Here is a 27,822-nt window from a genome sequence, read left to right on the forward strand (position 1 = left end):
TTGTAAGGTACTCGTGTACAAATAAGTAAAGGGTATTGTGTCATTGTTTTGATGATCCGATCGCCCCGTCACTTCACCCATTCCTTGTCACCACAACATCAACACAAGCACCGCATTTCTCGTCATCATCGCCGCAACCCACAACCCGCAACCCACAACTCACAACATCGTCAATAATAATAAACAATGTCAGGAGGAAAAGGAAAATCTCACGGAGGAAAAGCTGGTCCTAAGGAAGGTCGCGCTCAAATCTCGCACTCTGCTCGTGCTGGTCTTCAGGTAAAATTACTAATCTTTATGGTGTTTCATTTCTTATTGACGCGTCTTAGTTCCCCTGTGGTCGTGTCAAAAGATTTCTCAAGACAAATTCACAGAACAAAATGAGAGTAGGCGCAAAAGCTGCTGTTTATGTTACCGCCGTTCTTGAGTACCTTACGGCAGAAGTGTTGGAACTGGCTGGCAATGCTGCAAAAGATCTTAAGGTCAAACGTATCACCCCCCGCCACCTGCAGCTGGCCATTCGCGGTGATGAAGAATTGGACACTCTTATCAAAGCTACTATTGCTTATGGTGGTGTTCTTCCTCATATCAACAAGGCTTTGCTCAAGGTGGAGAAGAAGCAGGTGAAGAAATAAATTCCTAGGCTTGATCTTAGTGTAATATTACAGTGTAACAATAGCTTATAACTTTTCAATTTTATTTTGTATTTTCTCGTGTGTGTTTAATTAGTACAAATGGCTGCAATAATAGGAGATGATACTATGAACGTCGCTTATGTACATTGAAACGGCTTAAAATCCCATTCCACCCATTCCTCCCATACCACCCATACCACCCATACCACCGGCAGGTGGTGCAGCTGGTCGGTCTTCTGGAACCTCCACAATAGTGCATTCTGTAGTTCCCAACAATGACGCAACACCAGAAGCGTCAATCAGAGCAGTTCGCACAACCTTAAAAGGATCAATTATACCAGCCGCAATCATGTCAGTGTACTCGCCCTTGGCAGAATCGTAACCTTTGTTAAAGTCAGATCCAAACTCGTCAATAAGCTTGCCAACAATAACCGAGCCCTCGCCGCCTGCGTTCTCGACAATTGTCCGGGCAGGACGAGTAATCGCAGACTTGACAATTGAAACCCCAAGAGCCTGATCGAAGTTGGAAGTTGCAACTTCGCCTAAAGTACGTGACGCCTTAAGAAGAGCAGTGCCACCGCCAGGGAGAATTCCCTCTTCAACAGCAGCACGGGTAGCGTTAAGTGCATCAACGAATCGATCCTTCTTTTCGCCAACCTCAACTTCAGAAGAACCTCCTACCTTAATGACAGCAACACCGCCAGACAGCTTGGCCAGACGCTCTTGAAGCTTTTCTCTTTCATACTCAGTGGTGGTAGAGTCACTAGAAGTGGCACGAATCTGCTCACATCGCTGCATAATTAAGTCCTTCTCACCCTCACCATTCAGGATAATGGTGTCTTCCTTAGTGACAGTAATCGATCCAGAGGATCCGAGCAAGTCAGGAGTAATCTGCTCAAGTTTAAAATCGAGCTCGTCAGTGAAAACAGTACCACCAGTCAAAATGGCAATATCACCAAGAATGCTCTTTCGGTTGTCTCCGAATCCTGGAGCCTTAACTGCAGCGACCTGAACTTGGCCACGAAGCTTATTAAGAATGCATGCAGCAAGAGCTTCGCCATCAATGTCCTCAGCAATGATAAGTAAAGGACGACGAAGCTTATTTGAGATTTCAAGAGAAGGAATAATGTCCGATAGCTGCGAAATCTTCTTCTCAGAAAGCAAAATTAAAGGATGCTCAAATTCAATCTTGCCGGTCTTGACATCAGTGATGAAATAAGGTGAAATGAAGCCACGATCAAATCGCATGCCTTCTGTAATCTCAAGCTCATCATCGATAGTCTTTCCTTCCTTGACAGTAATGACACCTTCCTTTCCAACCTTCTCCATAGCGTTGGCAATCAATTTTCCAATGTGGGTATCGCCATTAGCAGAAATAGTCGCAACCTGAGCGATTTCTTCAGAAGTGGTGATCTCACGCTTATTCTTTTGCAAAAATTCCACAATCTTGTCAACTGCAGCTTGAGTTCCTCTTCGGAGATCCATAGGGTTACATCCAGCAGCGACGTTCTTGACTGATTCTGTGAAGATTGCACGAGCAAGGACAGTAGCAGTAGTAGTACCATCACCAGCAGTCTCGTTAGTTTTGGACGCAACATCTTGAAGAAGTTTGGCACCAAGATTTTCAAACTTGTCTTTAAGTTGAACAGACTTTTTCAGTATTAGGTCTAAACTCTTTCTTTAATGATCCTATCGAAACGTACCTTAGCAACAGTAACACCGTCCTTGGTAATTTTTGGCGAACCAAAGCTTTGCTCAATCAAAACATTACGACCTTTAGGACCAAGAGTGACAGCAACAGCTCTTGCTAAAACATCCACACCCTTAAGCAGCGCAGCTCTTCCTTCTACACCAAACTTGAGGTCTTTGTGAGAATAGTAACGAACGTTTCGAGCAGCAGTAGCAGCAGCTGAGCGCGCTCTGACGGGTAAATTGAGAACCGAAGAAGATTGAGTAAGACGATTCATTCTGTACGTTGGACAAGTCAAAAACGAATTAAAAACTGGGCACAAAGTAATTCGAATTTTGCGGGCGCTCCCGAATTTTAAAAAAAAGTCATTCTCTCAGGCCGTTACTGATCCGGGTAACTGTTTTACTCCTGCATATAAGCGTAAATTATAGACTAATATGCAGCTAGAAGTTTCTACTACATACAATTTTACATGTCGAACCAAAGTCAATTATGAGCTAAAAAGACTGTAATTGATTAACTGCTATTGGCTTTCGATGGTATAGGAACAACGGGATAGCCGAAAAATAGCTGTCCGAAAGGTAGACGTAAAGGTGCGGGAATCGCACGCGTATCTTTGGTTTTCGACACTGCGTACTCTGAGCCTTTCCGAATCGCATCTTGAAGACTTGGAACTGCAATTCTGCCACTTGGAGTAGATGGAGTAGATGCTCTGCTGGAGACCGCTCGTCCTGATAGTCTATGGCCGGTTGAAATTGGAGTTTGTGTGACGTTGACTGAAGACATGGATGCTGAAGCAAGTTCCGCGTAGTGAATCATCGATGCCATACTATGTCCATCTGGTGTGGGTATCATTGACGACGTGGATCGCGGTGTGTTGGCACGTGTTGGCTCAACATAGCCTACTGGAGGTGCAAAATCCACCTCGAGGTCAGTCTCAACGACCGAAATACCTGTCCGACTCGAGGGCTTGATCTCAAGGACTTTAATTCCGTAGACTTTGTTATTGTACTTGATTTCAAAAATGTCATCGAGTGTCAAAGTGCTGAAATTCCGCAATGCATTCTCTAGCACCGCCTTTGGATCCGAAATGTTCAAAAAATCTGGCGATTGGGGCTCAATCTTGACAAACGAACCCATTGGCAACGACGTGGACGTAATTACAATCAACGAACCTGGTTGAATACATAATCTGTCCATCATCCACTGTGGCAAATAAACTCGTCCTTCTTCAGCAATAAATTCCAAAACGCCAGCGTGAGAAACTAATTCAAGATCTTCGTTTTTAAGTTCAAAAAGCATTGGATATGAGATGTTTAGTCTTGTGAGCTTATTGAGCGCACTTGGAGGCAGAATAATTTTTCCTCCATAGTTCAAGTTGTCACGCTCAGTCCCAGGCATCATCACAACTGGATAGCATCGAAAATATTCTGAAAATTTCTGATTACGATCGAATCCCCATCCGCCGCCTGACTGCCATAGATTAGGATTATCGAAATGTCCTCCAAACTGCACTGGTTAGTATCAGATACACCATCTGTTACATAAATATTTACCATTTGTGTGCATAAATATAAAAAAAGAAAAAAAGCGACCAAGCAAAGTCTCACCAAAATTTAGTTGATGTGAGAACTTGTTGAAATAAGGATTGCACATGCGATGAGGTCGATTGGGATGTTTTAAGCAGCACAATACCCTTGCTTACTGGTTGCATATCATTCTTCGGCGTAACATAAAAATACACCATAATCGTCACCGCGCAAAATTATTCTCGTTCGCATCAATGAACCTGTTCATTTTTATATTTTTTTTTGTCTTTGTGATAGCCGGGGTAATTCTTTTGCCCGTACTTAACGGAGTCGGGTCATACAAGTTTGTCGACAGGAGCAAAAAAGCCAAAACTGCCAAAGACAGCGGCGACTCTACGAAGTTTGTGTCATTTGGACTCCCGGAAGGAACCAGCAGTGCAATTAGAAAGAAATTAGTTGAAGATGAAAATAGAGACGACGAAAAATCGTCGGGTCTAGGTAACCTCATTCGAAACCGGAAAAATTACGTGGTATAAGTGTTCAAGATTGAGAGTATTAAAATGTACATTAACTATAATGACAACTCCTCTTTAATGTCATCCTGTTCTTTTCGTTCTACCCGGTCTTGTTCTAAAGCAAGCTCGTGTTCAAGCATAGCATGTTGCCGTATGGCGTCTGCCAGTGTAGTAACAACAATACTACTTGTCTCTGTAGGCAAATGTGGTGGAGACACCGGAGAAATTGGGGACTGTGGACTATTTGACGCATCAGGGTAAGTGTCTGCAGAGGCAACATGAACAACATCTGCATATGAATAAAAGCTTAGTCGGTTCGCTGGAGAAACAATATTCTGAGTAGATACCGAGTTGGTAGATCCGGTTGTAAGCGACGCTGTGGACGGTGATCGGTGTATACTTGATAAACTAGACGAATGTGGCCTTGTAACAGTCACCACTTGAACACTGTCTGGATCTACCGTGTCGTCTGTCAGTGCCTCGCACGATGCGGCTAACACAGGAGGAATAAGATTTTCAGTCGTATGATGATGATGGTGGTGACTCGGAGTGCTGAGGTCTTGAACCTGCCGCTCAAAAATTTTTGTTGACTCCATCTCCGTGTTCACGTTTGCACGTTCAGTCTCTACACTTGTGTCTGTAGCTAATATCTTCGTGTGCTCCGGAATCGGGGAAAATCGTTGAGAGGATGAAGATGTGGGAAGTCGTGATGAGGACGAGATGATGCTTGATGAGGATGAGGATGATATCGATACGTCATCGGTAGTATACAGGGTTAGGGTAGACCCCTTTCTGCCGGCTTCATTATTTTTATGCATCCGAGGCGGATAGCGCGGAGAGCTCGCAGGCTCGAGCTGTGGGGCTTCTTTCTTTAGCGACAAATGCGACAAACGTGATAATCGGCGGACCATTGTTTCTTGTGAAGGGGGTCTCATACGCGGTCGTTGCCAATTTTGGTGATACGACTCAAGAACTGAACGCGTAGTTGCGTTCGACATCCGCATAGACAAGTTGTTTTTCGTGTCGTCAAACGCAGAGAGCCATGCATATGAATCTAACGTCCTCAATTCTTCTGGCGAGAGTGTGTCTCCATCTATATGTTTAGTTTTTGACGACTATTCATGTTATTAAACCACACACCATCTAGACTGAACGCGGTCTCTCCAAATGTAGATAAAGCAGCTGCTTGAGCTGCAGAGTACCTTTTCTTCTTTCCCCCAAACGGTAAACTCATGGTCTGGACGTGTAAAGTGCGTGAAAATCGTAAAAAACTGCTTCTTGTGTTTGCGTGCAAACTCTACCAAAAGCCAAACTGAACAAAGAATAAACTTGTATGAGATCAATTAATGCTCTGGGTATTTAGAAGATATCAATTGTCTGAAACCCCGTGTACTTCCGTTCAAATTGGGCAACTTGAGAATGATCGTCACTGTCCACTTTCACACCCAATTGTTATCGCTTTCTTGCATGCCTACCCAATGTCTATAAATACTGTCCTATCAATGTACAAAAACCACAAAAATATGTACAGACTTAAAATCCTACTGATTACCTTGGTCTTTATACGTCAGCAAAGAGGAAGACGACTATGTAGAAGTGACTTCAAGAGCTCAATTCGGATTTTTGGCTCTGAAAAGCCCCTCGAGGAGAGACATTCTCTTTTCTCAATTAGGCCTAGTTTCATCTACAGGCGCCACTCCTTTCTGTTTCGGGTATAACTGCATACACTAACCCCTTAAATTTACACGTTTTCAAGATTGCCAAGTTCTTGATTAAGAAACATTATTTTGCACAAAACCCTTATACACTTCAATTTGTTTCTTTAGTAAGATACATTTTATGCGAATCCCCGGGTGATTGCTCCGGCAAGAATAAAACCATAAACAGCAGAAGCAATTAGTGTGCCGAGATTGAAGATGGTGCTGATTCCATGGACCATTCCAAACTCCTTGTTGAGCTTTTTCATGTCCGCACTGACGTCCGCTTCGTAGTATTTCTTGTCTTCCTTTGTCTCCTGAGCCTTACGCATCGTCATAATTTTAACTGTCCACGGTCCAAAATATACCAAGTTAACAAGTGCGGTTAAACTGGTGATGGCCAGAGTATACAGCACAAGCTGGTTTTCCAAGATTGGGAAAGGTGCAGTCAATGCGAGCAGACCCGGGATCAAGGTTTGCATTGCAAAATAAGGTGGGAACACTTTACGCTGCAATGCTGAAAATTGTGGACGAGACAGTGCTCTGAAAGCGGTGATTCCGACAAAGAATGACTGGTACACGGTCGATCCGAACCTGGTACAATTGTAAGTATTGTAAGTTAACACTCCAGTATATTAAAGCACCTACAGAATGGAATACGAGAACAAGTGATAAGGCGCGACAGTGCCGAGAGTCGAAGTTGGTGACATTCTGAACCAATTTTGCCTGTTTTTGGTGTGAACAGAACGTTGGAAAATAAGTAAAAACTTGAAAAGTTACAGGTATAGCAGAGCTGTTAAAGTGGTCCGATCCGATAATCTGATAAGATCTCGCACGTGATAGGTGCTGGTTGCCCTAGCAACCATTTATATCAATTTGTAAACTAAACATATCCTACAATCGTATATATTCACTGTATACTTAAACAAGCCATGTCAGCCCCGGCTCCGCAGCGAATAGTCAAACGATCTCAAACGTCGTCAGACTCACAGATACCAACTCGATCAAAACTCTCTCTTAAAGGATCGTCTAAAATTGTCGCGGAGTTTTTTGGTAAGTTCACACCCGCAATTGCTTTGGCGCGTACTTACATTCTATAGAGTACAGTATTAACAGGTATGCGCAATCTGATGTAATTAAGCAGATTCTTACTTTTTAGCTTGTTGTTTCAACGGGGAATATACCATCCCGAAGACTTTCAAGTCGTGAAGAAATATGGTCTTAATATGCTGGTTACGGTAGACGAAGATGTAAAGTCATATATTCGACGCATAATGAGTCAACTCAATAGTAAGCTCTATACATAAAGGTTAATACAACTCGCTAAATTTTTAGAATGGATCATTGGCGGAAAAATATCAAAGCTTGTGGTTGCAATCGTCGCGCTCGATACAGCAGAAGTAGTTGAGCGATGGCAATTTGACATCGAGGTTTTTAAGTGTACTGCGGTATCAAAGCCTAAGTCGTCAATGGCTGATAAAGAGAACTCGCTGCCTACAATAAAGGAAAAAGAAAAATCGGTTGAAGAAATTCAGAGTGAAATACAGGCAATCATTCGCCAAATCACAGCATCAGTCACGTTCTTACCTGTTCTCGAAGGTCATCACACATTTAAGGTTCTAGTCTATGCTAATGGTGATGCTCAAGTGCCGTCAGAGTGGATTAATAGTGATCCGAACGATGTTCGCAATCCAGAACAAGTCAAGCTAAGAAGTTTTTCTACGAACTCTCACAAAGTTGACACTATAGTTTCGTATAGGTTAGCGTCAGCTGAATAGCTTATGTTTTATGTATACAATAATAAATTATGCTCTCGGTTCATTTCGAGACAGGAAGCCCTGATAGGCCTCCTGTGGGATTGAAACTTTGCCAATCATGCGCATGTTTTTCTTTCCCTCCTTTTGGTTGCGGAGTAACTTTTGTCGTCGTGTAATATCAGATGCATGTAGCTTTGCAAGCACGTCTTTCCTTCTGGCGGATATGGTCTCACGTGCTATGATACGCGATCCGATAGCGGCTTGGATGACAGTTTCAAAAAGCTGTTGCCGTAAAAATTTTTTGAATCGTTTGACCCACTCTCTACCTCTCTTCTCTGCAAGCGACTTATGCATAACCTGAGCCAGCGCGTCAACGCTGTTGCCATTTACAAGCAGTGTTAATTTGACTAAATCAGCTACCTGATAGCCACCGTCCTCGTAATCAAGCGTGGCATACCCTCTAGTTAAGCCTTTGAGTTTTCCAAAAAAATCATCGACCAAGTGAGCAGTAGGAATTTTGTATTGCAGTAGCACTTGATTTCCTTGCGACAAAAAGGTCATGTCAACTTGTGAACCACGATTGTTTTCGCACAGCTCAATGACATCGCCAAGATATTCTTGAGGGAACGACATAATTGCTTTCACCATCGGCTCCATCAAAGATCGAACTTTAGTCCTTTGAGTGGCGGGGTCTGGAAAGTCGTCCGGGTTCCGAATGATACTCTCCGTATCATCAGCCCAAATGATTTTGTACGGCACCGTCGGCGCAGTAATCAGTAACTGAGCACCATACTCTTTTGACAGCCGGTCCTGAAACACAGACGCATGAAGTGTTCCCAGAAACCCAATACGCCAGCCTTGCCCTAAAGCATTTGACGTTTCTCGTTGAATTGACACACTTCGATCGTTAAGTACAAGTTGATTTATACGATCATCAAGTCTAGCAAACTCAATACCTTCTGCAGGAAATGCGCCAACAAATACCATGGGCTGTGGTTCTTCAAACCCAGGTAGTGGTTCCACTTCTTGACCAACATGCATAACGGTATCGCCTACCAGAGCCTCGTGAATATTTTTCATCCCCAACACTACATACCCGACTTGGCCCGACTTCAAATGTGGCATTGGTTTTCTGTCTGGATGCATGATGCCGACATCTTTGACGTCGTATTTAAGCTTTGAATGGGCCGACAAAACTTTATCGCCTTTTCTAATTGATCCATCAACAACGTTGATCAAAAGTACGACGCCAAGATATGTATCAAACCATGAGTCGACAAGGAGACATCGTAATGCGTTTTCAATCCTGCCTGTTGGAGGAGAGATACGCTCTACCACTGCGGGTAAAACACTTTCGACATTCGTGCCCCTCTTAGCAGAAACAGCTATTGCTCTATCCGCGTCCAGTTCAAACATAGTTTCTATTTGCTCTTTCGCCCTATCAATGTTTGCATGCCCGAGATCGATCTTATTGATGACCGGAATCAGTTCAAGACCAAGACTGTAAGCCAGAAAAAAATTCGCCACAGTTTGAGCCTGCACGCCCTGACTTGCATCAATCAAGAGCAGGGCGCCCTCACAAGATGCATAACTACGAGAAACTTCTGCTCTGAAATCAACATGGCCCGGTGTATCAACAAGATGCAAGAGATAATCCTCTCCTTTGTAGTTATATAGCATTGTACAGGTCTGAGCCTTTACAGTAATTCCTCGTTCTCGTTCCACATCCAGTCTGTCAAGGAACTGACCTTTACTGCCTTTTGGAATTGTGCCGGTCAGTTCCAGCAGTCTATCGCTCAATGTCGACTTCCCATGATCCTTTTTTTTACATTTTAGCCAGACATAGTAAATAAAATCAAGCAAACATACGACATGAGCAACAATCGAGAAATTTCGATATCTATCCAGTGGAATCTGATCTATCTTGCTTGCCAATTCAGTGTCAATATCAAGACTAATTGTCGCGTAGTTTCGACGAAGCAGACACGCCCTGCATGTGGATTGTGACTTAAGAATTAATCGGATTGTATGTGCAGACACCGATAGAGCTCGAGGCGACATTCAATAAACGTATTCAAAGGCCTTGATTGTGACTTACTACGCAGTTCTGGTGTATACAGGTACTTCTTCTGCGTGCTGGATAATACGGAATATGTAAATTACATCACGTAGCTTTTCTTTTAACGATAGCGAAGTAAACAAAAATTTGCCGCATAAATCGCTTCTCTCTTTCAATATACACACAATTTCTTGTATTTTTTAAAATTGACGCAATAGAATTTTGCGTTGTCTTCACAAAATTAACATCCTCCCGCTGTTCGTCGATCGTGAATATCGAGTCGTTTAACACCACTCAATCGGACTCATGACAATGGCACAGAGAAAACTCCAACAAGAAATCGATCGCGTTTTCAAGCGCGTGGCCGAAGGTGTTGCTGCTTTTGATTCCGTTTACGACAAGGTCATGATGACCTCTAATCAAAGTCAGAAGGAGAAACTGGAGCAGGTGGGCAGGACAAGTCGCTGTCCATAGGTGATATGGCTAACTTGGATTAGGATCTGAAGCGTGAGATCAAGAAGCTACAGAGATTGAGAGATCAAATCAAAACATGGATGGGTAGCAATGACATTAAAGACAAGAGAGCACTTGGTGATCAGCGAAAATTGATTGAAACTGTGGGTAGTTGTTATTGTCTAGAAGGCAAACATACTGATAGGATAGCAAATGGAGCGGTTCAAGACATGCGAAAAGGAAATGAAAACAAAGGCTTACAGTAAGGAGGGTTTGACAGCATCTTTACGTTTAGATCCTAGGGAAAAGGAGAAGCGTGAGGTTGGCCAATTCATTACTTCGATGATTGACGATTTGGATCGGCAAGTTGAGACTTTAGAAGCTGAAGTGGAAGCTTTGCAAGCTACTACGAAGCGTGGAAAACGCGATACTTCAAAAATGGAGCGGATAGCAGATACGGAGAACGTTATTGAAAGACACAAATGGCATCAAGGTAAGCTTGAGGTTGTCTTACGGCTTCTGGAAAACGGCAATCTCCAAGCGGATCAAGTTCAAGAGATTCAGGACGACATTCGGTATTATGTCGAGCAAAATCAAGATATCGATTTCGAGGAAGATGAAGAAATTTATGACGGACTGAATCTGGATGAGGAGGAAGAAGTGCTGGGTATGAACGAAAATGGAGATCATCTGTCTTCACAAGATGCAATGTCTGTGCAAGAAGAGCTTGAACGTGAGAAGGAACCTGCAGTACCGGCACCCAAGAAACTAGAAACAGTTCGAAAGGTTTCGATTAAGTCACCAGCGGTTGCACATGTTGCTGCTGCAACACCGGCCACTACCGCGCCTCCGATTTCAACAACTCAAACGATTCTTACCAATACAGCTACTGCTGTTGTAGTCCCCGCTACGGTTGCCGTCGCTGCTACTGCTATCGCTCCTGCTACTGCTCCTGCTACTGCTCCTGCTACTGCTCTTGCTACTGCTCCTACTACCGCGAGCAATCCCGGCATGAAACCAGCACCGGTACCAACAAGGCCATTAGGTGAGGGCTTGAAGTATGCTTCTGCGGCTGCTGCTGCTGCTGCATCGACCCCTGGTCTTGCTCCGTTACCTCCTCCTCCTACTTCTGCCAATGGCAGTATAAAGTCAGAGAAAGCTATTGCGGCCAAAGCTGCGTCAACTACATCTTCATCTGGTACGCCTTCCCCATCAAACAGCTGGCCAGCACACGCTGACGCTGAAAACCTCGCGGAATTAAAGGCTGAGCCGATAGTAGCTACTGAAACTTTGGTATCTAAGCCAAATGAAATGCAGCCACTGAATAGATACCGGTCCCCATCACTGCCGAAACAAGATACGTTTGTTCTGAATGAATTGGACGCAGAACTGAGCAAAATTCCTGTCAATATGTCAGTCGACCGCCAACCGACGCCAGATCTTATTCCTCTAGACGAGACGGGGTCAGAAGATTCAATATTTCATCTACCGTCCGGCTTGCAGGACTTGGTTAATGGTTTTGAAGCGGCAAAACACAGGATTGAGAGTCCTCCACCAATGCGTGTGATTAGCAAGATGCTTGACGCGTCACTGACCCACTGCCCGGAATCATCAGACACGGAGAAGCCCAAACACTATCATCCCAAAAATCCTTTTCCTACGTCTCCTCACTTTCCACAACAGCCTCTTGCATTACTCGATGATCCGTTGTTATGTGAGAAACTTGACGATGACACTCTATTTTATATTTTCTATTACAGGCAGGGAACTTATCAGCAGTATTTGGCCGCGCGTGAATTAAAGAAACAGAGCTGGCGTTTCCATAAGAAGTTTTTGACTTGGTTCCAGCGGCACGAGGAGCCAAATATCATCACGGATGACTTCGAGCAAGGAACGTATCGCTATTTCGACTTTGAGGTAAAGGTTTATTTGCAAGTTAAGTGTAAGCATGGCTAATGGAGCCCAGGGCACATGGTTGCAACGACGAAAAGCGCATTTCGAGTTTGAGTATCAATATTTGGAGGATGAGATTTGAAACAATGTAGTACGGGGTCAATGCTTGGACTAGCACGGTTTGTTTAATGTTTTATTTTGTTGTGGGATATCGCATCTCATACTATCTACATAATACTTTCCTGGTTATCAATCAGGTCCTCGCTGACGCTTGCTTCCATGTGGGTTGTCCCCGTCCTGCCATCCGTGCCCATTCGGTCCAGCGTTTGGTCCAATCGGGCCTCCGTTTGGACCGTCCGGACCATTAAAAAAAGCTGGGTTGAAATGCGGCTGTGGAAAGCCTTGGGGTCCACCTTAAAGCTGTTAACATGTAACTAAAGTGTGCTCGTAGAAACTTACCAAACCCACCAAAGTTCATCATCGGACCACCGCGATGGTTAGGCATGCCACGACCGACATTCAATGGCATTCCGCCTCGGTTAGAGAACGGAAGCATGTTCATTGGATTGAAGCCCATATTTATGTTGGGATTGAACGGAACTGGTGCATTTCCCATGTTGCTTCCACCTCTTGGGCCATAGCCGCCTCTGCCCTGCATGCCGTGGCCGCCGCCCCTTCCCCAGCTCATATTGCCACCTCTGCCAGAACCCATTTGACTATTCGCATTTCTTGGAGCGGAGTCTTTTGGGATCATTTTGAAAGGATTGCTCTTAGGATTAAAATAACTTACATTATATCTGTGACTTTGACTCAAAAGGTGCTTGACTGCAGTTGCAGCCTGTGGACTTATGAACTCCATAAACACGGCTCCTCGTGATTTTCCATTTGCTTTGTGCTCATTGAACGTCACATCTTTAAGTTCAAACTCCACTCCGGCCTCAGCAGCCCAACCTCTGACTTCTTCCTCTGTTATCCACCAACCCAGATCTGCGACTGAAAGAGCTGAAGTTGAGTTCGGGTCTAATTGTCTGTTATCTGGTGCGACATGTGGAATGAGAACCTGCCATTTTCCGTTTTCTTGTCGTGCTGTGCCTCCTAATTGCACCAATCAGTCTGATTCGAAGCATCCACATAAACATTAACATACCTTGGACTTCTTGACTCTGGTTAACTTGGTTTGATCGAGTATTTTGGGTATGTTGCTCGTCTAAATTGTCATCGTCATAAATATCAATCTCGTAGTTATAGTCGTCTGCCATTGTAACTTAATGAACTAGACAGAACGATGATATTAATAATAGGATATAACGACTGTATTGATCTGTTCAAATACAATTTGTAAGCTTCTGTTTCAATTTGAAAAACAACAATCACAAAAACGAAAGCAATATCAAATGATGAATTAAAATTCACAGTAAACATGCATAGGAAGTATTACATAAAGAATTTAAACATACGTTTAGTGATCACTATTCAATAGAAATATCCTCAATAGTACAGACACAAAACTCATAAAATCTTTGACAAAACAAAGTCGACTGAGGAGGATTTGAATTGATGTGCTCGCGCTTCGAGTGCAATCAGAAAGAGGCAAACGTTTATACAGATATTCATTAAATATTGCACACATTTTATGGCAAATCTACACACAGTTTTTGCAATTACTTCAATTAATAAGCATATTCTCTCACAGACTCTTTTCAAACGCAAGCATCTTCTCAATACGAGAAGCAATAGCATCTTGTGAAGTCGCATCAAGCGTACGAAGCATTGGCCTTCTAACGTGACCACCGTAGCCAAAGTACTTATTCAAAGCAATTTTGGTTCCTTCCGGTCCAAGGTTCGTGAGCACATAATCAGTCTCAGACAAACTTTGCTGATATTTTTGCGCCTCAAGAATCTTCCCTTGGGCAAAGAGGGTATAGGCACGCACAACCGTCTTTGGAACAATGTTCGCCGGACCAGAAATAACTCCTGTTCCTCCAACTGATAAAGCTTGAACTAAAAAGTCCGCCATTCCAGCAATGCATAAATAACCTCCTTTTTGGACAGTACATCCCGGATTGAGAGGACCAACTGCCTCCAGTGCATTTGCGACTCGGGCAAGTTTACCAACATTTCCACAGGTGAATTTTGTCCCAATGATGTTGGGATGATCAGCAAGCTTAATAATTAAATCCGATGTCAGGTCAATGCCGGCGGTAACTCCAGGATAGTTGTATATGATGATAGGTAAAGGGGATGAATCAGCCACTCCAGTAAAAAAATCGCTAATCATGTCTTCGTTTATAAATGATCGATAATAAGATGTTGAGACCATCAAAATAGCGTCTGCTCCAGCAACAGCGGCATCTTTAGCAAGTGCGACTGCGCCTTTAACAGACTGTTCTGTCACTCCAGAGATCACAGGAACATGGCAAAATCCGGCAGCATCAAGGCCTTCACGAGTCGCCTTGTTGACAATTGAACGTTCTTCCGGTGATAACAAGACACCTTCTCCATACGATCCTAAAGTCACCATACCAACCACACCTGCAGTTGCGAGTCTAGCAGCATGAGAAGCTACTGCGGCTGTATCAATCTCATCATTCTCGGTATAGAATGTGACAGTTGGACAGTACACTCCAGCAATAAGAGGTCGAATAGGGGTCATGCTCTTTTTTCCAAACTGTTAAGTATATTATTAAAATCAAAGTCAATAGTTACAGTACAGAACAGAACGGAACTGAATAAGTTTGAGAGCAGGACGAGCGAGATTTATATTGACCCCATAAACCAGTGACGTTTCCCACTCAACTAGCTGCTGGGAGTGGAGAGCCGCACTAGTAAGCCGCAACGTGGGGGCTAGTTTATCTCCGCCTACTGTGTTCTGCCCCCATTTACATGGATATATCCTAATTAGGAATTTTTTGGTGCTTTTATTCAACAAAACTAAATATAATTGGCGTTCTCTTATTTATCGAAGAACCCAGCATACGCAGCTCTCTCCTTCTTACGACGTTCAACAATGCGCTTCTTCGCAGCTTCAAGCTCTTGAATAATCGCCTTGTCACCGGGAACCAACTTCAATGCTGCTGTTAAACTCTCAATTGCGGCATCCTCGTTCTTGCAGCGTAAATATCCTACACCGCGTCGATACAAAGCTTTTGCCCTTTCAGGATCTGTAATTCCTTCTACTTCAAGAGCATTCTCTGCAGCTTTAATCGTTTCCTCAGCATTTCCTAGTTTGAGTTGAATCAATGCAGTGTTCAATAAAATGGATATTTTGAGCTTATCAAAATGGGAAGCAAGCTCTTCGCTGGGATCAGGAGAGAAATAGTTCAAGTACCTCAATGCTTTCTCGTGCTTGTTCAATGCAAGATCCAGTTTTTTGGCCTTGAACAGTGTAGTCCCGATATTTTTGATCTGTTCCGCCAACTGCAGTAAGTTTTTGGTAGTTCGTTTGTCATCTGCAAGCTCTTTCTCGTCTTCAGGATAATCCTCTAAATTATCACCAGTTCCATCACCAGTACGAGCAACTGCTAGTTCTGATGCATCTGTAATTTGACCACAGTCGGCAATTACAACTGGATCAACCGGTTTATCGCCAGGATCGGTCTTTTGATTTTCTATTTCGCGCACAATTGACTTGCCAGTCACAACTTCTCCAAACACTACATGTTTTCCATCAAGATGTGGGGTAGGTACAGTAGTGATGAAAAATTGAGAACCGTTTGTACCCGGACCAGCGTTTGCCATAGAAAGTAAGAAGGGCTTTTTGTGTCTATTGCACCATTAATCAAATCTTTCTTAAGCCAAAACACAACCACATACTTCAATTCAAAATTCTCATCTTCAAACTTCTCTCCGTAGATTGATTCTCCGCCAGTTCCATTACCAGCTGTAAAATCCCCTCCTTGGATCATAAACTTGCGAATAACCCGATGAAACCCTGATCCCTAATATATTAGAATGCATTATTTAGATTTGAACAATGCAATCTGTACCTTGTAATGTAATGGCTTGCCAGTCTTGCCAATTCCCTTTTCTCCAGTGCAAAGACATCTGAAGTTCTCGACAGTTTTCGGTGCGACTGATACATAAGCATCAAAAAATACATCTGCTAAGTATACTCACTGTCGTTGTACTATAACATCTTAATATATAAATCTAGAAATCGAAAAAATCACATACAAGCTGCATAACAATGCGACCTTTACTAACACCACCAACACTAATATCAAAATAAACGTAAGGTCTTAATTCTTCCATGTCTTTCCTTATTATTATATCAGCAATCGAATGGCTATAAAGAATAAAAAAAAAATGCCTTCAAAGTCGTGTGTAAATTCACAGAAAGTGAAAGAAGTTCAAGAAAGTTCGAATAAATAGTGCGGCTCAGGTTGACTGTGTGGCTTTTGAACTGACAACGACAACCGACAACGAGACTCGGTTCGGAACAACTAATCTCCGTTCTGTGGTGACTGCTTTGATTATGTAATAAGCGGATTCTTGTGGTTTAAACTAGTTATTCACTGTAAGAATTAATGAGTGTCAGTAAATACAAGTCATTTCATTAACAAAGTGACTTAGTATAGATTATTGGCGTATTGAACGTGTAGCGTAAATGCTCATTAGACGTCTAGAAGCCTTCTCTATCCGGCGAATAGAACAATTGCGCTTATTTTTACGCATTTATGCTGTAAATTGGTCACGTGCAAAACACACCACTGGACAGTTCTCTCTCATCGTCACTTTTTCCCCAAATTTCCCAAATTTCTACGAAGCCCTTTCTTTTTTTCTTGCATTTCTTCTTTACGTGCCGGCAAATCTGCACTGGAAATCTTGGCTCAAAATGGGTGACGCCTCCGTCGACCCCGACGACGATGTCCGTGACAAACCTCGAATGATGCAGCGCAGAGCGTCCATAAATGTTTCTTCACTATCGTCAGCACATCCGCCTGAGTTCCCACATCATGTCGCTCCTACTCCTCTTTCTTATAAAGCTCATACGGCAGATGACTTAATCGTAAATCAGCACTTATATTATAATCCAAGGGCGGATGTCCGGATACCAGTCACTCACAGAGCGAAAGGTGAAAAGTCAAAATCGTCTCATCAACGGTCAGGGAGTCATGAGCGAAGTCTTGAACGGGCAGCTACACATAATGCGACTAAATTGGCCGATATAAATGACTCTGTTTTATTTTCTCAAACGCTCCAGCCTCCTCCGGAATACAAGTCAAACGGTACTCCGTCGCCATCACAGTCAACACGATCGTCCACTTCATCGACAATCCCTGACCCGGATTACAATCGTGCAAAAGATATCAAGTACAATCTTAATATATCTGCAGAATGGAGTCATTTGTTGGCTATAATGAAGAAATTGAAAGGTGTCGTTCGTGCATGGGCTCGGTGGAAAACAGAGTCAGCTTATGGAAGGTTGGTGATATTCGGCTTTACTTTGTGTATGTACTCACGTTAGCAGCGGCTTTTGCTACATAGAAGAGTTTTCTGGTGCACTCCTATTTGAGCGCAAAGATTCTACGATTGTACTTATGACCGATTTGCGAGGTTGCAAAGTGGCTTTAGTTCCCACGTCGAATACAGCGATTCGTGTCACATCCTCAAAGGATTCAAACACCTACGTTATTCTTGACCCAGAAAACCCAAAAGATTTTACAAAGTGGCTTGCAGTCTTGGTGTCATGGTCTCCACTTCGTGCTGCTGGAATATCTAGTAAACTGTTACGTTTTCCTTATCCGCGGCTCGATTTCCCTGTCCCGAATTCGAAGGCAAAGACTTCAGACGATGTAATGACCTCTATACGAACTATCAAAGTTGGTCAGCTTCAAATTTGGGATCCTTTATTAAAACGAAATAGTCGGAAGGCTAAATCTTCGGTGTCTACTCATTACTGGTTACCTGCATCGTGCTTGCTGAAAACTAATGGCGAGTTACAAATATTCCCTGACGCGCAAGCTTTGGCGGAATCGAGCTTCACAGGCAGCAGTGCGCCAGACTTTTATCGCAACGTTCGAGCAAGTATTAGCGGAAGCAATGTTTCTCCGTCATCGCCACTGTCAAGTCCTACAGTGTCTCATGCAAATGCTTCTGAACTCGTTTTTCAGCTCTCAACAATCAGAAAATCTGCTATACAGAAAGCTGACAAATCCTTAACTGGCAAGGATAACTGCATAGTGATTTTTCTTAAGAGTCCGATGACTCCCATCTCTTCCCAGCTGCAATCTCAAACACAAACCACGTCAAGTTCATCGACGAGCCATCAGCCATCACATGGTCTGCATCATCATCAAGGATACGGTCATCATCAACCTCCAACAGCAAATACGTCGTCCTCTTCAGTTCTGGTCTTTCCGATTTATCTTCACTTTGACTCTAGAACAAATTTCGAAGTCTGGTTCACTTTACTGCGCAGCTTGAGCTTGCCGGAACTGTATGGTCCAGACACAGGTAACATTGTTGGCTCTTTTCGGCAACATCGAGTTTTGAGCATGCGAATAATAGATGCAAAAGTTCTCTGGCCTCGTGGACCTGCCATGCACGTTGAGTCTACAGTTCAGACTAAGTCAGTAGACTCATATGTTGATATCGAGTTAAACGACAAGGTCCGGGCTCGCACAAGAGTCAAGTATAACACATCCAAGCCTTTCTGGCGTGAAGACTTTCAATTTCCGTAAGTGATATTAATTGTTTACCTGTCTAAGGCTAATTCTCTAGCGACTTGCCCTTCTTGGTCAATTCAATGAAACTGAGTCTTAAACAAAGAAATAGAAAGACCAGAGATTTATCTGGTGATCTTGCTATTGGTGAAGTTAGACTTCTCATAAGTGATATCCAACAGGACAGCGACCTCGAGCGATGGATACCAATATACAATCCAGCCCGGGGATACATGGGCAAGACTGGTGAAGTTTGTGTGAAGTTACAGATGTCTGAAATCACGGTTTTGGCTAGTTCAGAATACGATGGCTTATTGAGGCTCTTATTGGATTTTAGTAATCGTCTCACTGTCGAATTGGCTGAAGTTACTGGCGACTCAAAAACCTTGGCATCCTCTTTGCTGGATATTTATCAAGCAACTGGCCAGGCTACGGACTGGTTGATTGCGCTCGCGGAAGACGAGATTGGAGAGCAACAGGCTGTGCCCGCAACTCGAACATCAACTTTGCAGTCGTTTCCTGCTTCTTCTGATGCAGCGTCGCTAGTCTCTTCATCACAGCTTATAAGCAATCGGCAATCAAGACCCCCACTTGCTCCCTCTGCAGGGTCTGGATCGGGATCTATGTTTGAATCTGGCTCTAGCGCGGTGCCTGATAGTTCACCAAACTCTACATTATCATCACGATGGCCGACGCGATCTAACTCCTCTGATGAAAGGAGTGAAGTAGTTTCTAGTGATGGCAGCACACTCTCGCCCGGAACCTTGTCGCCAGGTAGCTTGCAGAATGCTTCTGTTGACAATCTGCCTTTTTCTGGTTCCTCTTCTCCGAAGCTGCCCCCGGTTAACGTCAATACTGTAGCAGATGCGAACTTGCTGTTTAGAGGAAACTCACTGCTTACCAAATCTTTAGATGCGCATATGAGGCGCATTGGGTGTGACTACGTGAATGAGACGCTCAGTCCAGTCATAAAGAAAGTTGTATCTGACAATGCATTGTGCGAAGTCGATCCAATGCGACTTGATAACCCCGACTTGATCGTTGAGCACTGGGCCAAGTTAAATATGTATTTGAACGCGATATGGGACAGAATTAAAAAATCAGCCAAAAATTGTCCGCCCAGCTTACGCAGAATTTTTCACAATATTCGGTTGCAGATTGAGAATCGTTTTGGTGAGTTTTTGATGGCTGCGTCGTATTCTGGTGTGTCTGGGTTTATATTTTTGAGATTTTTTTGTCCGGCAGTTTTAAATCCAAAGCTGTTCGGTATATTGCAAGATCACCCGCCTGCAACTGCGCAGAGAACGTTGATTTTGATCGCAAAAGGACTACAGGGCCTTGCAAATCGTACACATTTTGGTTATAAAGAGTCTTGGATGGAGCCAATGAATGAGTTTCTAAATCAGCATGTGCATGAGGTCAAAGATTTTATTGTTGAAGTGTCTACTTGGCGTACACAGATATATACTCATGATGGCAAGGAATCAAATGTGAGGAATGATTTGCAGGACGACAATGAAGTGGAGGCAAACAAAAGATCATTGTTGATGGTGCCATATCAAATCCCTAACACAATCTTACCGCGATTGCCGGTTGCATTCAGAGATAGCTCTCCATCATTGCCTTATCTTATTGATCGTCCTGCGGCACTCGCTGAACTCGTCAATAGTTGGTTAAGTTGGTACGACAAGAAGATTGAAACGCGGAGACAAGAGAAGGCAGCACTTGATTCGCGAAATGGGAAAGATTTGGACCAAAGTCAAGATGACTCTGATGATAATGATGACGATGCATCGAGGAATGATAGACCGTCTTCAATGGCATCAAGTTCAATAGAAGGAATGCCGGACTCGTACACCGACGATTCTGACGACAGATACTCATCAGACGAAGATCGCGAAGAGAACGATGTACCTGAGCTGGAGGATTTTAAAGACATTATTGGCGATGATGATGTTCAGCCAACACCAATCAGGACGCGGATCCAGAAACAAGAGGATATGCCGACTGGCCTTAAATTCTCCAGTGCCTTGCTTGAGTTCCACTTGGAATGTCTCCGCATTCGCGAGACCATTCAGCGACTAAGGTATAAGTCGTCTGTGCCAGACATTCCATCGGAAGTGCCGGAAGAAACGTGGGACTATTATGTTGCGAACTTTCTAGACACGTCTCAGTTCCACTTTGTTCATCGTGGCAAGTTCCTTAAAAGTTTGTTTGTCGACTCGACGGGTAAGCCCCCGGATGACCCGAGTTTCAAGAGCGAGGAATCAGAGGACCTGCAAAATTTAGTGCACGGGGATGACGATTTTAGCTATTTCCCTTATACTGAAGAGCAGCAGTCGATTCTATTAGAGCAAAGATCCTCGGTGATGGATTTGCCATCCCAAGTCAAAAAAGATTATTCGCTCGACACGGCACGATCGGCATTGAGTTTGCAAGGTGATTATGTAATCAAGGACACGAACTCTGCTGAGTCGGGTTCTTCGACGGACTCAATAGCGGGTGCGTTGTCGTCGTCAATGTCGAGGGGTTTTGGATCAATCTCCAAAAAGTCTCGTTCGATTCGGCTTCCGCCATGGCGCAAGCTTCTCGGCTCGTCTTCAAGCTCTAGCTCAAAAAAATAAATCCTGTAGATATTCAATTGTTTGTTTTCTTGTGGTGTTTTTGATAATGGTTCACATAGACATTTTTTGGAGTGGGTTAATGTTTCTGCTACTAGTAAATTTATATTCTTTGTATAATATGATTCTATATTCAAATAATTCGCTTTAATTCAAAATCCAAAAGCCACCAAAAACCGTATATTTTACGCAAGTGGAGACGATCTTCTAGTAAATTTGACGTTAAACGGTCTGTCTGGTCGAAGAACGCCTCCGCCATATTTATCCTTGATAACTAATTCGGGTAGTTCACTCACCGGTTCGGTTTCAAAGTACCATAGCACGTATACTACTTGAGTAATTGCTTCGATTAAAGCTAGCGACCTGCCTGGACACTATACTAGTTAGACACGCTCACAGGTAGTCATAGATAACGCATACCATGTGGCCACCACCACCCCAGGGAACGTATGATCGCCATTCTTCGGTATGTTTGGCAAGGACGCCGTCGTTTTCAGGCAAAAACCGTTTCCCAATCCATTTCATTGGCTTAGGATAAGCTTCAGGATCCCAGTGAACAAGGTTGCTAATCATAAGTATGCTGTCGCCTTTGTGAACGTAATAATCCTTTGTGTTTGGTTTGCCACTCTCTACTGGATGTAATGGGTCCGCGATCTTAATAACCGCATCTCGAGTGATGTATCTTCCCGACGTTATATTTGCAGTCAGTCTTGCGGTTTCCTTAAAGCAAGAAACCAAGAGCTGGTCAGCATAGAGCGCGTCCCAGTCGAAATCTTTTTTGTCTTTGATGTAGTGCTTCACTATTAGCTCAACAATTTCTGTCTTGAGCTCAGGATCACCAATGACATAAGTCAAGTACCAAAACGCCGCCGGGACAGAGTTAGATTTAGTTGCAAACATGATGGACAAAAAGTAGCCGGCAAAATCTTCTTGGTTGGTATAAGAGAATTCAGGTTTTGTGAACTCTGCAATCAGCCCGCGTAAGAGCTCTGTCGAATTTTCTGACTGGTTCTGGTCTATAAAAAACTTGCCTAACCTATCTAAAACTCTTGCTCTAGCTTTGTAGCCTGCCGGATTAAAAATATAAGGCGTTTGTCGAATAAAAGTCATCATGTTATCTTCAAACCCAACGTAATCCCTATACAATTCTTCGACAGGGAATGATGGACCAAATAGTGACATCGCACTGGCCGCGTACATTTTGTATCTTCCAAACTGATACAGTTCCACAACTTCAGAATCTTCACAAAAGCCAGATTTCTCGTCCAGAAACGATCGATAGATTTGTCTTAGATCGTGTCCAATCACTGCCATTTTGGACTTGTCAGAAAGAATTTTGACTACACATGTTCTTAAAGCATTTTGAAATGCAGGGTTGTAATTAATGGCATCAGTATACACAAAGAGCTGCTTGTTAAGGAACGTAAAGAAATCCAGTGCTGAAAAGACTCTACCCTGCGTCCAGACCTGTTTCATACCATAAATTGGATCCGATACAACAGTCATTTTTCGACCTGCGACATAAACGGTATAAATCCATCCCTTTGTCTGTCGTAGCTTAGCAAGAAATGGACCAGGGTCAGTCAAGAAATTGATTGCTACTCCGAGAAATGGAAGATAGCCTTTTATTAGTGGTGGTTCAGAGCCTTTAGACCTCAATTGTGTATGAAACAACAGCGCTGAGACGAGTAGAATAGCCAAAGCCGGTAACAGAATAGCTGTTGAGACCATTTTGAATGTCTTTATCTGATCTATATCATTCTAGAGCACAAATGGGCTAACTTCCAGATTAGAGCTACGCAACGCTGAGTATATTATATTAAGTTTAATTTTCCTCGGCATAAACTTTATGTAAGCTTTACTATACGTAAACTCTAACTTAAATCGTTCCGAACTATGCAACACAAAATGAAGGAATTTAAATGCGAGGCGGAAATCGTTCTCTAAAAGATTGTCCGTACCAAACGAAAAAAACAGACATTGATGAACACAATGCAAACCCAAGGATTCCTAAAATTGAGTAACCCAGTCCGTAGTCAAATCTGGCAATCAAACTAGGAACACATAAAGGTATTAATGCTGCAGCAGTACACCGCGTCAAGTTCAAAGCGGCCGTAGCACTAGCCGCGGCTCCAAGAGGTCCGTAGAGATCAATCAGATAAGCCTGTGTGGGGTGCAATGACGCAATCATGCCTGCACCACAGGGAAAAAAAGACATGATAACCACAAACCAGTGCACATGTCGCTGAACAGCCCATCCGTACCAGAACATTGCAGTTGGAATCATGATACTTCCAAATAACAACGGTCCAAGTCGCATTTCCGGTTGACGTACTCCGCCGTTTCGTTTGGTCAAGTATTTTACTAGCTTGTCGTTTGTACCGCCAACAACGGCAACAGAGAAGGCGGTTCCACAACCAATTCCAATAAATGCAAGACCGGCGCTTTCCATCGGCCATCCGTATTTTGTAGTCATAACAAGCGTAATCGTGGTAAAGAAGATGTAAAGATAAGCGTAAGCAATCAGCATAAAAAGTGTAAACATCTGTATGACTGGTGAAATGCATAATAGTTTGGCAACACGGACGAACGCGGTCGCAAGTCTCTGACGTGGGCTGACTTTAGGGAGACGCGAGTCAATAATAGACACCAAATCGATCCTTCCTGTAGACTTAGCCAAAGAAGCCGCTTTTCTTCTTAGCAAAACGGCAGCATTTGTTTCCGGCACTAGCAACACCAGCACCACAGTCATTACGCCGCCCATGCAAATAATAACACGTATTGTCCATCGCCAGCCAGCACGCTGCGAAATAAATCCACCCAAAATTGGGCCGAGCATTGGACCCATGATGGGGCCGAGCATAAACACTGCAGTCGCCCTGCCAATTTCTTCTGGTGGATACAGGTCCGAGATGATACCTGCACCTACAACCATTCCTGCACAGCCGCATATAGAGGTAAGTAAACGGAACACTAGTAACATTGCAACGTTTCGCGCTTCTGAGCATCCAAGGTTGAGACCGGTGAACAAGATATTTGAAATTAAAATCACGTACTGTCGGCCATACATTTCCGACATTGGAGCATGTACTAAAGGCCCCCAACCAAATCCAAGAACATACACACTAATCGTCAACTGCTGCACAATGTGATTTGTCAAATGAAACTCTTTTGCCATTAGAGGTTCTCCTGGTGCAAATAAAGTTGAGACCGAAGGAATCATAAATCCCAAAATGCCAACCAAAATTAGTACGCCAAGTTTAGTCCTTGATGACCAATTCCGCGGATTTTTTGGATCATTCTCCGAATCCCAACCAACTAAACTATTGTCCAGATCAGATATTAAAGACGGTTTTGTTGCTGGAACTTCAGACTGAGGTCAAAGTTATTATGGGCTACATTGTGTTTCTTCTTAATTCATACCTGAATCTCAATAGATCCTGCTAGTTCTTGTGCTGCTTCTTTCGTAATATTTTCAAAGTATTCCGCGTTCTCATTTTCTTCAGACTCTGGTAAGAATATAGGAGATGCGACTGAAACAGATGTTGAGTTTGCAGATACTGGAAAAGGCATTACGAATACATAAAACAAAACGTCTGCGAATGAGCAGTCCTCATTAAAAGCATCAATAAAAGCAACATTTAATCGTGAGTATTTGAGGTTGACATGCCTGATCAGGTCCGTAGAAACTATCGGATAAGCCGTGCACACAATGCTGTTCCTAGCTCAGCCATATCGGCACAACCTTAAGCTCGTCCGCCGCACATGCAGATTGAACAGGAAATCTATAAACTTTAATTTTAACAGCAACCTTGATACTTTTCAAATTTTATATTCTTGTCTATCGAGTTCTATCGAGGCATATTGTGGTCTGCTGAGGTTTATTGAAATCTACCGGAGTCTAGTAAAGCAGGTAGGCATTAATCATCTTGAGCTAAGCTCGATAGTCACGGGTCCATCGTTTATTAAAGCAACTTGCATATACTCACCAAATGCTCCTGGTTTTACTTTATCTTTACTGTCTTCCCCATAGATTTTTCTCATGTTATTCATTGCAAGCTCATATAGTTCATTTGCAAGAGTAGCTGCTAAGTCAGTAAAAATGATAGGAATTTGGTGAAATAACACTTACGCTTCTCTGCATGATGAAAACTAGGCTTGTTTTTCTTCACTGAAGCAAGTAACGTAAATTGTGAGACTGATATTGGTCAGTCATGGCAAATGGTAATTGCAGAAACAGTTTAGCATACTACACAAAACCTCACCGTCGATTGCCATTACGCTTCGGTCCCACTTCTTCGACAAGGCCGGCGATTCTCGGTTTGCGTGCGTGCCATCAACACTGTCAGCTAATAGATCTACAGATGGGAATATTCTTAAATTCATTATCTTAATTGCCAAAGTATCACAGTCTTTTGCAGTATCTCCAACCTCAACACCGATTAAAACCATTAGTCCTCGGTTGATCCTGTAAACCAGTTAATCGCAATTTCTTTGAAGCCAAAAATGGTGTTATACGCTGAAATACTCTTACCATCAACCGAGACAGATGCAGATCGTACTCTTTGAATGACGGCGCGCATTTTTTTTTATTTGAGAGCCAGTAATTTTGTGAAGTTGCGGTTGTGTAAATTTGAAAAAAGTATGAGCCGCATATCGTAATTTGTTTGAATTGATTATCAGATACATAATTCTATAATTACATAAAAATATACAACTAAAAAAATAATACTACTAAATAAAAAAAAAATATGTTACGCTAAAAATACAAATTTGTTGATATTTTCTGCTGAGATAACAAATCCTGCTGAGCCTTCAACCTGGTCAGAATGTCTGCTCTAGTAAGAAGACATGACTGACGTCCCAGCAACTTCACACTTGCGACAGTGCCAACCTGGACGATACTGCACCACTCTGGAACAACTTGTGCCAGCAAAATAATTGCATTGCTAATTTCATTGACGGATGGTGGCGCGCAGCCCAAACGAGCACTATCTCGGACCATCTCTACCATTTTTCTTAGCAGCATATGCACCGAATCATCACCGTCTGTCGTAGCTTGAATTTGAAGTATAACATCAACTATGCTTGGTAACCTGGCAAGCAAAGCTATTCTTTGTTTGATCTCCGGAGACGGGGCGCTATTATCTTTGATATCTTTCTCTACTTGCTTGGCGCGGATGCGATCTTGCAATAATTGCTTTCTGTCGGACAACGAAAGACTATTTTCAAACAAGGAAGGTTTCAGCTTATTTTCGTTGCGCAGTAAAATTTGGACGTCGGACGCATTCTTTTTTAGCTTCTGTGCCCTTTGATTAATAATACTCTGCGTAGCAGTTCCAAACTTGTTGCCAACCGGCAGCAGACTCAAAGGCAAGTCTGAAGCACTCTTGTTATACATTAGAAACTCATTGCATTTCTCGTTAAACATTTTTAACCTCTTCACAAGAAATTCGGGATCTGTATTGAGATGATTGGGTAGGCTGGGCAATTCAACAACGTAATCTGAAGCTGAGAGCTTGCTTGCAAGTATGTATGCTTCTGGATATAAATACATAATTTTCTGTAAATCCTTGAGACCGAACTGCCTGTATAATTAGAAAACACACCAGATCTTTTAGTTCCAACACCAACCTTTTCGAAATACTCTCAACTTGACGCTTAATTTCTGAAAAGGTCAGTACGCCTTTGACGTCGCGGCCGTAAAAAACCCACACAACTTTATCCATTGCGGTAAAAAGTATGTTTAGTCTTTCAATACTGAAATGCAGTGATGATGTTGAACCGTCTTCATGTTTTGCAGTGTCGCCAAAGACATGGCTAACTTCGTTCACATCCTTTGCCTCTGTTTTCAGATTGTCTGTTTCATAAGTATTCTTCTTTGAGAAAAACGCGTATTGACGGATGTCACTGTCTCGACGCTGTTCCTTGACGCGTACTGGACGGTTCTCCTGTAAATTATTGCGAGCCCGTTTCAGCGGACGACTCTCTGCTACCATAGTCATTACGCAACCTTTTGCCAAAACTCGATTTACTATGAAGATTCTGATACCTGCTTAAATACAAAGGTGTGGTAAAGTGATCGTTGGGAGAATTAAAAGTGCAAACGCGTCGCGCTACTAAACTTTGCGCGTTTCACGCGACTGGCTGCAACGCGTAAAAGCTGAGCCGCATCCTCTTATCAGCACGTGATCTTATCGCGAAGGTAAAAATATTTGTGACTGAGCATCAGAAACTCTTTGACGATAAAACCGTAGATTATGTCACTGTGAAACCGAAATTAAAGGAATAATAGTCCGTTATTTGAG

At 43.0% G+C, this 27,822-nt stretch overlaps 16 protein-coding genes across 16 annotated transcripts; 4 read left to right on the forward strand and 12 right to left on the reverse strand.

Annotated features, from left to right (window-relative positions):
• Positions 1–20: 20 nt before the first annotated feature.
• V1512DRAFT_229503 (histone H2A) lies at positions 21–766 on the forward strand. Its single transcript, XM_066913921.1, has 2 exons — positions 21–279; positions 330–766. The coding sequence occupies exons 1-2, from the start codon at positions 187–189 to the stop codon at positions 633–635; spliced, it is 399 nt and encodes a 132-aa protein (XP_066769729.1). The 5' UTR covers positions 21–186; the 3' UTR covers positions 636–766.
• Positions 684–2,641, reverse strand: V1512DRAFT_229505 (chaperonin GroL). The gene is made up of 2 exons (XM_066913922.1): positions 2,339–2,641; positions 684–2,285 (listed from the first exon to the last, which is right to left on the reverse strand). The coding sequence occupies exons 1-2, from the start codon at positions 2,600–2,602 to the stop codon at positions 792–794; spliced, it is 1,758 nt and encodes a 585-aa protein (XP_066769730.1). The 5' UTR covers positions 2,603–2,641; the 3' UTR covers positions 684–791.
• A 104-nt stretch (positions 2,642–2,745) lies between these two features.
• On the reverse strand, positions 2,746–3,962 carry V1512DRAFT_267066 (ubiquitin fusion degradation protein UFD1-domain-containing protein). Its single transcript, XM_066917211.1, has 2 exons — positions 3,882–3,962; positions 2,746–3,834 (listed from the first exon to the last, which is right to left on the reverse strand). The coding sequence occupies exons 1-2, from the start codon at positions 3,882–3,884 to the stop codon at positions 2,842–2,844; spliced, it is 996 nt and encodes a 331-aa protein (XP_066769731.1). The 5' UTR covers positions 3,885–3,962; the 3' UTR covers positions 2,746–2,841.
• A 327-nt stretch (positions 3,963–4,289) lies between these two features.
• V1512DRAFT_267069 (uncharacterized protein) lies at positions 4,290–6,035 on the reverse strand. Its single transcript, XM_066917212.1, has 2 exons — positions 5,510–6,035; positions 4,290–5,462 (listed from the first exon to the last, which is right to left on the reverse strand). The coding sequence occupies exons 1-2, from the start codon at positions 5,601–5,603 to the stop codon at positions 4,426–4,428; spliced, it is 1,131 nt and encodes a 376-aa protein (XP_066769732.1). The 5' UTR covers positions 5,604–6,035; the 3' UTR covers positions 4,290–4,425.
• Positions 6,036–6,069: 34 nt separating this feature from the next.
• On the reverse strand, positions 6,070–6,846 carry V1512DRAFT_267071 (uncharacterized protein). Its single transcript, XM_066917213.1, has 2 exons — positions 6,715–6,846; positions 6,070–6,660 (listed from the first exon to the last, which is right to left on the reverse strand). Exons 1-2 carry the CDS (start codon positions 6,774–6,776, stop codon positions 6,207–6,209), a joined length of 516 nt encoding a protein of 171 aa, XP_066769733.1. The 5' UTR covers positions 6,777–6,846; the 3' UTR covers positions 6,070–6,206.
• Positions 6,847–6,883: 37 nt separating this feature from the next.
• V1512DRAFT_229515 (DNA-binding protein) lies at positions 6,884–7,887 on the forward strand. Its single transcript, XM_066913923.1, has 4 exons — positions 6,884–7,119; positions 7,167–7,182; positions 7,226–7,356; positions 7,402–7,887. The coding sequence occupies exons 1-4, from the start codon at positions 6,999–7,001 to the stop codon at positions 7,842–7,844; spliced, it is 711 nt and encodes a 236-aa protein (XP_066769734.1). The 5' UTR covers positions 6,884–6,998; the 3' UTR covers positions 7,845–7,887.
• On the reverse strand, positions 7,815–10,023 carry V1512DRAFT_242886 (P-loop containing nucleoside triphosphate hydrolase protein). Its single transcript, XM_066914299.1, has 2 exons — positions 9,693–10,023; positions 7,815–9,641 (listed from the first exon to the last, which is right to left on the reverse strand). The coding sequence occupies exons 1-2, from the start codon at positions 9,882–9,884 to the stop codon at positions 7,872–7,874; spliced, it is 1,962 nt and encodes a 653-aa protein (XP_066769735.1). The 5' UTR covers positions 9,885–10,023; the 3' UTR covers positions 7,815–7,871.
• On the forward strand, positions 10,016–12,539 carry V1512DRAFT_292885 (Not1 N-terminal domain, CCR4-Not complex component-domain-containing protein). Its single transcript, XM_066918314.1, has 4 exons — positions 10,016–10,329; positions 10,380–10,499; positions 10,546–12,252; positions 12,302–12,539. The coding sequence occupies exons 1-4, from the start codon at positions 10,189–10,191 to the stop codon at positions 12,368–12,370; spliced, it is 2,037 nt and encodes a 678-aa protein (XP_066769736.1). The 5' UTR covers positions 10,016–10,188; the 3' UTR covers positions 12,371–12,539.
• On the reverse strand, positions 12,384–13,863 carry V1512DRAFT_277886 (uncharacterized protein). The gene is made up of 4 exons (XM_066917939.1): positions 13,686–13,863; positions 13,376–13,549; positions 12,688–13,323; positions 12,384–12,641 (listed from the first exon to the last, which is right to left on the reverse strand). The coding sequence occupies exons 2-4, from the start codon at positions 13,485–13,487 to the stop codon at positions 12,478–12,480; spliced, it is 912 nt and encodes a 303-aa protein (XP_066769737.1). The 5' UTR covers positions 13,488–13,549; positions 13,686–13,863; the 3' UTR covers positions 12,384–12,477.
• Positions 13,864–13,905: 42 nt separating this feature from the next.
• On the reverse strand, positions 13,906–15,227 carry V1512DRAFT_267080 (uncharacterized protein). The gene has a single exon (XM_066917214.1). The coding sequence runs from the start codon at positions 14,879–14,881 to the stop codon at positions 13,916–13,918; it is 966 nt and encodes a 321-aa protein (XP_066769738.1). The 5' UTR covers positions 14,882–15,227; the 3' UTR covers positions 13,906–13,915.
• V1512DRAFT_254934 (cyclophilin-like domain-containing protein) lies at positions 15,181–16,479 on the reverse strand (the record flags this gene model as incomplete). The annotated part of the gene is made up of 5 exons (XM_066914790.1): positions 15,181–15,991; positions 16,042–16,166; positions 16,215–16,300; positions 16,345–16,354; positions 16,402–16,479. 5 exons carry the CDS (start codon positions 16,477–16,479, stop codon positions 15,181–15,183), a joined length of 1,110 nt encoding a protein of 369 aa, XP_066769739.1.
• A 512-nt stretch (positions 16,480–16,991) lies between these two features.
• On the forward strand, positions 16,992–21,655 carry V1512DRAFT_287872 (uncharacterized protein). Its single transcript, XM_066918124.1, has 3 exons — positions 16,992–17,652; positions 17,699–18,907; positions 18,952–21,655. Exons 1-3 carry the CDS (start codon positions 17,063–17,065, stop codon positions 21,515–21,517), a joined length of 4,365 nt encoding a protein of 1,454 aa, XP_066769740.1. The 5' UTR covers positions 16,992–17,062; the 3' UTR covers positions 21,518–21,655.
• On the reverse strand, positions 21,623–23,282 carry V1512DRAFT_242901 (cytochrome P450). The gene is made up of 2 exons (XM_066914300.1): positions 21,935–23,282; positions 21,623–21,888 (listed from the first exon to the last, which is right to left on the reverse strand). Exons 1-2 carry the CDS (start codon positions 23,243–23,245, stop codon positions 21,700–21,702), a joined length of 1,500 nt encoding a protein of 499 aa, XP_066769741.1. The 5' UTR covers positions 23,246–23,282; the 3' UTR covers positions 21,623–21,699.
• Positions 23,283–23,324: 42 nt separating this feature from the next.
• On the reverse strand, positions 23,325–25,290 carry V1512DRAFT_242904 (major facilitator superfamily domain-containing protein). The gene is made up of 2 exons (XM_066914301.1): positions 24,938–25,290; positions 23,325–24,887 (listed from the first exon to the last, which is right to left on the reverse strand). The coding sequence occupies exons 1-2, from the start codon at positions 25,085–25,087 to the stop codon at positions 23,433–23,435; spliced, it is 1,605 nt and encodes a 534-aa protein (XP_066769742.1). The 5' UTR covers positions 25,088–25,290; the 3' UTR covers positions 23,325–23,432.
• Positions 25,291–25,317: 27 nt separating this feature from the next.
• V1512DRAFT_267096 (D-Tyr tRNAtyr deacylase-like domain-containing protein) lies at positions 25,318–26,138 on the reverse strand. The gene is made up of 4 exons (XM_066917215.1): positions 26,033–26,138; positions 25,765–25,982; positions 25,647–25,712; positions 25,318–25,599 (listed from the first exon to the last, which is right to left on the reverse strand). The coding sequence occupies exons 1-4, from the start codon at positions 26,095–26,097 to the stop codon at positions 25,439–25,441; spliced, it is 510 nt and encodes a 169-aa protein (XP_066769743.1). The 5' UTR covers positions 26,098–26,138; the 3' UTR covers positions 25,318–25,438.
• A 135-nt stretch (positions 26,139–26,273) lies between these two features.
• Positions 26,274–27,519, reverse strand: V1512DRAFT_254939 (uncharacterized protein; the record flags this gene model as incomplete). Its single annotated transcript, XM_066914791.1, has 2 exons — positions 26,274–27,102; positions 27,149–27,519. 2 exons carry the CDS (start codon positions 27,517–27,519, stop codon positions 26,274–26,276), a joined length of 1,200 nt encoding a protein of 399 aa, XP_066769744.1.
• Positions 27,520–27,822: the final 303 nt, after the last annotated feature.

Source organism: Lipomyces arxii, assembly GCF_038497795.1.
Source record: "Lipomyces arxii strain Phaff 12-163 unplaced genomic scaffold V1512scaffold_22, whole genome shotgun sequence".
NCBI lineage: Eukaryota > Fungi > Ascomycota > Lipomycetes > Lipomycetales > Lipomycetaceae > Lipomyces > Lipomyces arxii.